The 10,541-nt window shown below is 34.8% G+C and overlaps 2 protein-coding genes across 6 annotated transcripts; one reads left to right on the forward strand and one right to left on the reverse strand.

Annotated features, from left to right (window-relative positions):
• Window positions 1-569: 569 nt before the first annotated feature.
• RBCX1 (Chaperonin-like RbcX protein) lies at window positions 570-2,564 on the forward strand. The gene is made up of 6 exons (XM_059581775.2): window positions 570-818; window positions 934-1,028; window positions 1,337-1,454; window positions 1,799-1,815; window positions 1,901-1,963; window positions 2,173-2,564. The coding sequence occupies exons 1-6, from the start codon at window positions 671-673 to the stop codon at window positions 2,245-2,247; spliced, it is 516 nt and encodes a 171-aa protein (XP_059437758.2). The 5' UTR covers window positions 570-670; the 3' UTR covers window positions 2,248-2,564.
• LOC132170695 (malonyl-CoA decarboxylase family protein) lies at window positions 2,311-8,932 on the reverse strand. 5 transcript variants are annotated; one of them, XR_009438986.2, is made up of 16 exons: window positions 8,714-8,932; window positions 8,550-8,617; window positions 8,396-8,486; window positions 8,185-8,311; window positions 7,921-8,110; window positions 7,400-7,544; window positions 7,224-7,314; window positions 6,797-6,855; window positions 6,646-6,723; window positions 5,931-6,014; window positions 4,881-5,062; window positions 3,805-3,933; window positions 3,596-3,668; window positions 3,260-3,320; window positions 2,837-2,921; window positions 2,311-2,648 (listed from the first exon to the last, which is right to left on the reverse strand). XR_009438986.2 is itself a non-coding variant. In XM_088510573.1 (16 exons), the coding sequence occupies exons 1-16, from the start codon at window positions 8,795-8,797 to the stop codon at window positions 2,616-2,618; spliced, it is 1,596 nt and encodes a 531-aa protein (XP_088366699.1). In that variant the 5' UTR covers window positions 8,798-8,932; the 3' UTR covers window positions 2,311-2,615. The 5 variants fall into 5 exon arrangements, 4 of the variants coding, with proteins under 4 accessions (XP_088366699.1, XP_059437756.2, XP_059437757.2 ...); XM_088510573.1 differs by having other exon boundaries at window positions 3,235-3,320; window positions 7,921-8,104; window positions 8,550-8,614; XM_059581773.2 differs by having other exon boundaries at window positions 3,235-3,320; window positions 8,550-8,614.
• Window positions 8,933-10,541: the final 1,609 nt, after the last annotated feature.

Below are 10,541 nucleotides of genomic sequence, written 5' to 3' on the forward strand. Positions count from 1 at the left end.
CCTTACTTGAAGCCTCACCTTGCTTAATACTTCAGTTTTCTACACAATTCACAGATCCAACACAAATTTAATATAAAATTAATGAATTATGACAAGTTTGAATATCTAAGAAAAAAAAAAAATCAAATTAATAACATTTGCTTTATAACACACAGTTTTCAGCAGATTGAATTACATCATTGATATCACTAATTAGAACTAAGGAGCAAGAGATGAAATAAAAATGCTTTCACTATGACAAGTAAATGCGGTCCATTTAGTAAGATTGTGCGTAAATTAGTAAGTTCAGTAATAAATTTAACGGGCCTTTTTGGTAAAAGCCTTTGATATTTTCACTGTAATATAAATCGATTGACGTAAAAAAAAAGAAAAATGTTTAGTAAAATAAACACTATATCATTAGTCGGCTCCTCAAATAAAATAAAATAAAATTCAAAACATTTATTCTATATCACTATATCACGTAAAATTTCTGGTAAATTAAAGCCCAACCGTAAAAGAAATGGACCCGCTCCAGGATGTTGAACTAGCCACGTAGACCCAGAGATATTTTCTGCGTTGGGATTGAACCGGGAGATATTTCTGTTTGAGATGAGAAATAGTATTTGGGCTTTCAGGTCGGCCTCACCAATCCCAAAGTCTTGGCCACTCAGCTGCTGTATTATTATCAATGGAATCCTCCGCAGTTCTCACACTTTCTCAGCTCCCTTATTTTTCCCCGCAGAAATCAAACAGAAAGAGAGTTTCTCCTTCCTGGCCATGCAAGCCAAGGAGCTCTCAACCCACTCGCTTGCACTGCCAAAAGATGTATGTCCCTGGTGGGTATACCGTATTTTTATGTGTATCTAATACGTATGTTTGTGGTAGAAAAAACAATTGGGAATATTTATTATGTTTATGGGTAGAAGTCTTGGGGTTTGTAATTGAATGCAGGATTTGGAGAAGCATCACCAGAAGCCAAGGCAGCCAACAACCTCCACAATTTCTTCACTTACGTTGCTGTAAGGATTGTCAAAGCACAGCTTCAGGTTCCTCTCCTCACCTTGTTTTTACATTCTTTACTTAGCCTTTACTTCTTCATATTCAGTTAATTATGCATGCTTCGTAGTTTGATAGAGTTGAATTTGCGTGTTCTTCTTTCAATGTTTAGATGCTTTTGTTAGCAATGGATTATGGCGAATAGACAGTTTTTTTTAGTCCAGGAAATGTCTTTAAAGTTGTATGTGGATCATTATGATGAAAGTGAGACTGCCAATGCATATAAGATAGCATGTAGGGTTGGTTAAATCATGTATATTGGATTATTTTATCTGTTACCAGTTGTTTGCCGGAGCAGAGCTATAACCCTGAGGCATATGAGGAATTGATGGAATTCTTGAATAGACACTCCTTGAATGATGGGGACAAGTTCTGTGCCAATTTGATGCGAGAATCTTCAAGGCATAAGGCTTTAGGTATACTCATGATAAATCCATTTTCAATCATAGATTATGATAGTCTTTCAAATGCCTTTCGCCTCGTGATTTCGCAAATCAAACTCGCATTTTTGTAAACAAAATTGCGAACAATTTGAAAATAGATGATAATATGATAACACGAAAAAATTTACGTTTTTCCACGGAAAGAAAGTACGGTTTTTAAAAATGTAGGCCAAACAACACATTTTAAAACCGTTAAACCGAACAGACAGTATATATTTTTATATTGTTAGCATGAAAGATCCAACTTTTGACAATATGCATGACTTCTGATTTAATCCATGGGAATCACAATGTCGTCCACGGAATCTGCATGACAGCTCTTCGTATCTTAGAGGTCAGTAAATTACTTGAGATAGTTTATTTGTCTAATTGTTAACTAAATTATTAGCATCATAAGGGATCTTGCTGTTTTAATTTAGGTCCGATCTGCTTATTGCAAAAATGATTTTGAATGGGACAACTTGAAGCGAGTAGCTGTTAAGGTCAGGAATCCAATTCAACTTTTTCAGTCTATCCTTTTCATATTTTTCTCAAACATGTTGGAAGAATTTCCGGCAACTCAATCTATTAGTCATTTGTCCAACCATTAAACTAGATTGGAAAAAATTCTTCTGACCCAATTTAGATAAAAACTTTATTCTTTTTGTATGATATGTGGGCATTTGTTTAATTATCTCTTGATTTCTTGCAGATGGTCAATGAATCTAATACGAGACTCATGAGGGATTATGTCTCAGAAACCAGTCCTGCAGAGAGCGAGAAGTAATTAATCGATCACTGCATCGATCTGCTTCTCCATGTGTGAGCTTGAAGTTATAGTCATGAAATGTAACATAAATGTAATATATGTAATGATTTAAAGAACTTGATTAGCATTGTACCCTCATAATAGACAACTTTGTGCCCCTATGCATCTAGGCTCTAGTCTGTCTTCAGCATCTAATTTGCAGCAGATCGATAGGACTGCTCTTCTACGCATAAGATGATCAATGAGACTGTTCTTCTCCAATAACAATCTGATAACAGTATAATTGCCGCAAATCAGGGAACAATATGGAAAGCCATTGGCTGGTTTATCCTCTATGCAAGTGTGTGACATTTACAGAGATAAGTCTGCATGTTCAGGGAAACCTCCTAATCTGTTCTTTCTTCATGCTCCTCCAATGGCTGCAAACCAGAGTAAAGTTAGGGATAGCAAATATGAAAAACTAATGGCTTATCTTGAACATGAGTCTGATCGCTCTTATTATGCCATCTTTGTGTGACTGTGTGAGTGCACGCATGAGCAAAAGCAGATGTAGCATGTCTGATACCAACTCATACTTCAGGTGTGACTTTCATGCACAACATATTACCTTAACATACCGACGGAGATCAGCTGATGCATGGATATGCCCTTTGCTGAAATATGATTGAGCATATTCTTCTATATTCTCCAGCCTGCAATTCATTGTTCAACATATTTCATGTTATTCAAGATCAAATTTCTATTACAATCAAGATTTCATGCACTAAAACCTACAAAATATTGTTTTTGGCCCCCAAATAAATCCAAACAGATAGCCACAGACACCTCAGCCTACTCTTTTGTATAATTACACAAGCATTCCCGGAAAGTTTCATATGACAATTTATGGTCACTGGTTTAGGTATGGACACGTGTCTTCCATATCAAACCAATCATATGACGTGTGGGAATCTCAGCGTTCCTCATCAGAGAATAAAAACAAAAGGGTCTTGAGAGGAAGATTACCTATATACATAATTAACCATGATACCTCCACTTTGACGAAGACCTTTTTCTGATCGATCTGCCATCCAATTTATTCTTTCCATCATCTGTCCACATTGAGAAATGATGCAATAAGCAGAAATCAAATTTCCAACTTGGGAAAAATCCCTCTGTTTGGTCATATTGATCCCTCAAGTAGTGCTAAATTTTTGCTGTTAAAAATCGTTGTTTCTTCATGTATTTAACAAATATGGGAACTACATATCCCACCCTACATGTAAGTGAAGATCAACCCATGTAACTGTTGGTGTTGGCCAGAAAACATGTCATTGCCTAGAGGGAATAGATTTTCTGTTCTGCTAAGTAAGGTTGCATGACATACCGCTCCATTTTGCAAGTGAAAATTTGCAACAGAATCTAAAGCTTTTCCTCTTTTTTTCTCTTGCAGAAGGAACCTATAAATGGAAAACAAGCATCTATTAATTGTATCTTCAACAAAACACACAGTTTATGCAATACTTCAGAACTCTATTGTATGACATCACTTCCAATTCACTCATATCTCACTTCCAGCTAATTTTTATTATGTACCTGGCACACAGTCGCATTAGAGGGGGTTTTAATACCAAAAGCAATTCAGCCGAATTGGTCCACTCATAGTTTGTTGAAGTCAGCAAATTCAACATCACTTCCATACCACTTTTCCCAGCAGCAATACCCCTGCAACTCAAAATAGTACTGTTCCTTTAAAAATCACACTTCAAGAACATGAGATGAAAAGTGGGGTGGCTTAAGTTCAGTTATTAGGGTCTGCCACGGACAGTATCTTTCATGCTAATTGATCCAAGGGCCTCTAGGAATACATATGTGCAATCAGTTGGTTTTGGAAGATGACAAGTTCACATAAAGGAGAGCTAAGTACAAATAATTTATCGGAAGATGGCCTCATCCCTTCATAAACAGGTCCAATAGTTTCATTTTCCTTCTATCTGGATTTGCAATCAATTGGTGTTGGGAGATGACAAGTTCACATAAAGGAGAGCTAAGTACAAATAATTTATCAGAAGATGGCCTCATCCCTTCATAAACAGTTCCAATAGTTTCATTTTCCTTCTATCTGGATGTAATACAGTTCATTTTCATTTTAATAAAAATAAAGTAATTAATTAAAAATAAAAAATAAAAAAATAAAAAATAAAAAATCTATATTATTAAAGAAAAGAGAAAGAAATCAAGTACAGGGGGTATACAAAAAAACCCCTTAATTTACAATCTAATGTTTCTAAATGCAAATGAAGTTCATTCTAAAATTTCATCTGGAATTTCCAATTTTTGAGCGATGGACTACTTTAGTTCTTCAAGGAAAGCAGGTGCTCAGGGATCGATATCATTTATCTCACGTCCAAACACAAATGCAAAATCAACCAGTTTCCTTCTTATAAAAGGAGGATAAGTTTGTTGCAAAATAAAGGATGAGAAGGAAGTACAACAAGGAAAAACATAAAGATCAAACACTAAAGCATGGATCTGAACCTTACCCAAAAAACAGGGATGGATTTGAAAAGCATTTAGAACCTCCAGACGAGACGCTCTTTTTTTTTTTTTTTTACTTAATGAAATGGATCCATTTCTATCAATGGGTATAATAGAATGAAGATGAAGCTTACGCAGATGAATCCATAATTGCTTTTTCCTCCTCTGGTTCAAGTATGTTCTCCCAGAAAGTGGAACCAGATCCATTTGCTGATGACTGTGACATGTCTTCTGCTTCAGCAAGGTTTGATTGAGATGCCAACTTAGATAGGAGCCATTGCATGAATCCCGGGATGGGGCTGAGAGTTGCAAATGTCTGTAGACAATCGCTAAGGGTCAGTAAATAATGCCAAGAGCAAGACAGCAGAACTATGATTAAACCTACGAGACTGACAGCAAACTTCAAGATACATGTATCACATTCCATCCAATTTAATTTTATTGCATGTGCAATATATTATACTTGTTTCATAGAAAAACTAAGAAAAACTTATGGTAAAGTTACTAGCTCGGCAAAATTAAACACCGAATGAAAATACACTTAGCCCTTTCAAACTTACACTCATTAGTGAATGTGACAATTTGTATTCGCGTGTCAGGTTCGAGTCGTGTCAACGTATGAATAAAAGACTATATAAATCAACTCTAACCTGACCCATTTAATTAAACGAGTTAGAACTCTCAACCCTAACCTGCTAATTTTATGATGGGAGAAAAAGATAGTGACATGTGCAAAGCAACTAAAAAAACACCAACCTCAGAAAATGGGTATTTTGGACACTTCATGTAAAAAAAAAAGGCACGTGGACGTCGCATGACACAATTTCCACGCAATTTGACAGAGGGTATTAACCATAAAAAAGTAGTAGTTCGATGTGGTCTAATGTCATTTTTTAAAGTTTATAGGCCGTACAACTTATAAGTGCCAAAAGGAGTGTAAATAGTATTGGGCTAAGTACATCTTTCCCTAAGTTTTTATAGCTAACAAGAAAAATGAGATATTAATATATAATGACTAAGAACAAAAAATGAACCATATATGTATGTGTGTATGTAAAATACTCAATGACTAATGATTACATTTTGATTAAGACAATCAAAACTGTGTAGTAGAAAGAATTTTTTGGAACAGGTCGTAGCTCTTCCAAATTCATATAGCTCAACAAATCTACAGAAATACTTACAGTTATATGTGGCATGTCTCTTTTCACCAATGTTATCACACGTTTAATCAGAAACTTTCCTAGGTTGATCCCTGATAAGCCAGGCTGCAAAATTTCAGAACCATGCAGATCAGAGACATGGAAGAAGACTACTAAATAGAAAGTTTGATATTTAGTAATCTTTTTATTTATTTATATATATATATATATATATATATATATATATATATATATATATATATATATATATATAAACAATACATAGATAGTTTAGAGACCACGGATATGATTTTTGACCATCCATGTCTATTTATCCATCAAATTTGTTATGTTAATTCTGAAATCTAATAAATTAAAATATTCAATTCTTACATTATCATTTCATTACCAGAAAAGTACAACAAGAAGGGAAAAAAAAAAAAAAAAAAAAAAAACAGAAATGGAGGAGACCAAGCAAAACGAAAAAAATTCTTACAAGGGTAGAGAGCATATAAGATAAAGACAATTTTATTTACCTATGATTTCCAATGAACAGAGGTGACCATGGAAGTAGGCAACTTAAGATGCAAGCAATAAATGGTAACACATGATATGGTTAACATGTACAAGAAGTGGTCTCCCTCACCGAACTTGCATCATGAGATAAAAGTACCAGAAAAACATTAATATAATATATTTGACACGCTTCCATTATGTTTTATCCTTCTTATTATTCATCTAGAAATGAATATCATACCTGAGTTGATGATATAGAGTAAAATAATGCACATGTTGCCTCACATTCAAGTATAGGAGGATCATCCCACAAAACTTCCTATCAGAAAAGAAATATTTGTTAATTATTAATCACCTTGTGGAACAGAGTAAGATAAGGTAAAAAAATTTACCTGTATTGTTTGAGCTACGTTCTTCAGAAGTGCAACTTCAATGAAAATAAGGGGTTCACCTGAAGCAAATTTTACAATCAGACTACATCAAATAATTTACACATGTAAAAAACAAGAGAGCCTGAGAATAATTTTACTAACACTTAACCAACCCCTCAAAATCAATACGCTAGCTAATCTATATGAATCTGATGCAACTCCAGACTAACTAATAGATAATTTCAAATTGTTTTCATACATGTACAATGATACTTATAATGAAGCAAAGGCTGGGGCATCAGTGTTTCTGATAACATTATTAAAGAATTATAAGAAACAACTGAATTGCCACAGAAAAAGACAAACCATATGAAATGCTCAGATAAGCCAACAACCACAGATAAACAAACCAGCACTATGAACACCAACACTGAAAGGGATTGCTAACCAGATATTGCCGGATGTAGATATCCAAAACAACGACGACCAACGCCCAGCCTTCTCTTAAGGTCAAGAAGATTGCTGATTGGGTGCACAGCCTATGAAATTTATTACGGGAAATAAAAGCCATGCCATGCAACATTGAAATCAAAAGGCGTGACAAGAAAGGGAAGAGAAACACACCTCATAAGCCACAATTTTCTCCAGCAAAGAAGCAGGATCATCCCATGTAATTTGATGAAGCTCCAAGGCAGCAGGACTAAGCCACGTACTAAGTTTCTCCTTTAAATAGGAATCCAATGCCCGTAAAGATGCAATATTTTCCTCTCTGCATATTCAAAAGAATCAATTCATCACATTTTAAATTCCTAGCTCCTTATTAGTAACGTTCATCTTGTAGTTCACCGGTGAAGATCACTTAGAATCTAAAAAACCTTATATGATGAATCATAATAAAACTTAGTAAATTTAACCTCTTCATAAAGGCTCCAGATCCCAATTGAAAGGCCGTTTCACATATTGTCCGAATGTTTTTTGGGGTTAACAAGCCGTCAACATGCCAAATATTACTACAAGCATCCAACAAATGATTGCTCTAAACCACACTCAGAATTTTCCATTCATGTTATTCTGAGGAATTCTATATCTATTTGATTCAAGTAACAATATGACTACACAAGTTGTCACGTGGACCATAACCTTACGCGAGAATGGATAGAATATCGGCTCGAAGACTGGACAGAAACTTCAACCCTCCAGGATGCGTGTTGAGTCGCTCAAAGAGAACCTCATACACCGGATTGAGAGCGTGTCTCAAATTACGCTCAGTACGATAGAAAGCCGAGAGCAAGCCTTCCTCCTCTAGTCCACTCGATTGAGCATTCTCGCCTGAAACTAGAAACTACCACTCCAGCTCAATCTCACAAAATTCAATAAACAAAGATTAATACATTGACACAAAAGCTCACCACTAGGTGGCTCAAGTCCGAGATACTGCTTTATCAATTCGCGGACTTGTGTCCTATTAAGATCATACTCTTTCGCCAGTACTAGAAGTAATCTCCGGCGGTTTTCATGATCAAGGTTAAAATAACCCTACATTATCAATTTCATCACAAGAATTGAAACACCAAAATTCCACTACAAAACACGATCAATGCAATTAGTCACAAAATTTACCGCCGAAAAATCATTGAGCACCGCATCGAGAACTTCCGTTTTGTTCATCGATATCGCCGAGCTCATCGACGCCCTCACAAGCTCAAATTCCCTGTATAAAAAGGAAAAATCAATGACAATAACAAGAGTTTGAACTGTATATATAAGAACAGACCTTTCAGTGTTGCTCGAAGCGGATTGGTTTACTTGAGAATTCATTTGCGTTTGGTTTAGCTCGTTCTGCTATAGAATAATTCAACAAAAAAGTGCAAAATTAACAGCTCTAGCCAAACACGGTGCAAGGATTGGGTACCGAGTATTGAGTTTTACGGTGCTTACAGTGAGAGGGGAGAGAGAGAGCTTGGCAGCGCTGTTCGGTCTCATTCTGATTCGCATCAAAATGGACAAGCCTTTCTTGTTCATGCTTCTTTATTTGATAATTTCTCTCGCAAAGAACACGAATTGCAGGTTCAAGTGTCTCAATTCGACTGTTCAGACATCAACTTCCGCAACCTTCCTTTACCCTCTTTAACCAACACACATGTACTCTAGAGCAAGAAAAACAGAGCAAGTGATTTTCAAGTGAATTTTTTTTTTTAATACAAAGGAAAAAAACTGCAAAAGCAATTTACGTGATTTACTTTTCGTACGGTAAACACGTTTCACAATTTTTTTTTTTTTTTTTTTTTATTTTTATAAATGCAAAATTGGTCCATGTAATTGGCTTAATTTACAAATCACTCCATATGATTTAAAAAATAATTTATAGGTCCTTAGGGTAGGCCAAAATAGCATTTTACTCATTGAATTCTTTTTCCATTAAATGACTTAACGGAATTGTTATATTGCCACGTCACATCCAATAAAAATAAGACACGTATTCTTTTTTATTTATGCTTTTAAAAAATGACAAATAAGCTTTTCCACGTCATTTTGAGGCTCCAACACACACTCCACGTCAAATTAAATAAACCTAATCCCTTTATATCCTCTGTGCACCGTCGTTTTCATCTTCTCCAACGATTTTTGTCATCATCTTCATCTTCCGATAGGTGTGATCTTCGATCTTTGAATTACTCTGAGATTTTTGGGTATTTGCATTTTTTGATTAGTGCATTTTAGGCAGTCTTTTTATGGAAATTCGGATTTGTTTTTGGACATTGAAGCATCTTCAAAAATTGTTTCCGGGCATCGGAAACAATGCATTCCTCTATCTTTGTGTTGTTTTTTTGGGAAAGATGAAGACGACAACGGCAAGAATTGGTGGGGAAGATGAAAACAACGGCATGAAGACAAATACGATGGCAAAAATCGTTGGGGAAGATGAAGACGACGGCAAGAATCGTAAGGGAAGATGAAGATGACGGTGGCACAGGGGATATAGAGGGATTAGGTTTATTTAATTTGACTTTGAGTGTGTGTTGGAACCTCAAAATGACGTGGAAAAACTTATTTGTCATTTTTTAAAAGCATAGATAAAAAATAACACGTGTCTTATTTTTATTGAGTGTGATATGACAGTGTAACGGTTTCGTTAAGTCATTTAACAGAAAATGAGTTCAGTGAGTAAAATGTTATTTTGGCTACTCTAGGGACCTATAAATTATTTTTTAAACCACAGGGAGTGATTTGTAAATTAGGCCAACCACATGGACAAATTTTGCATTTATCCCCCTTTTTTTTTTTTTTACTATAGCATGTCACATTATCAAAATCTGTTAAGTCAGTATATAAAATTTGACTATAAAAATAAAAAAAAAAAAAAAAATTATTTTATTGATATTCATTGGAGATATTTGAGTTCATTTGTATACTACAAATTGCTAATTACAAATAAGGTAAACTACCATTATTGATTTTGCATCTTTCCCTTACAAAATACACATGAGAATCGTATGTTCTAAACATACATATCAATTTAACAAACTAAACAAAACAAAATTTACTTCAATTTAATTTGAATAAAAACTTTTATGGTTTGTATTTTTTTTCTTCTCGAATTCTTTCAAATCTAGCGAGAAATGTCTTTAAAGATTTACACTATGAGTAATGAGACTCTTCATCCCGGATGATCCCAAGGTGTAATGGTTGATACAATTTGGAGAGAAAGGAATATTACCAGAATTTCTCGCATCAAAACACTTTCTCAAATAAAAAAACAGCCTAA

The sequence above is a fragment of the Corylus avellana genome, chromosome 1, assembly GCF_965113065.1.
Source record: "Corylus avellana chromosome 1, dhCorAvel1.hap1.2, whole genome shotgun sequence".
Taxonomy (NCBI): domain Eukaryota; kingdom Viridiplantae; phylum Streptophyta; class Magnoliopsida; order Fagales; family Betulaceae; genus Corylus; species Corylus avellana.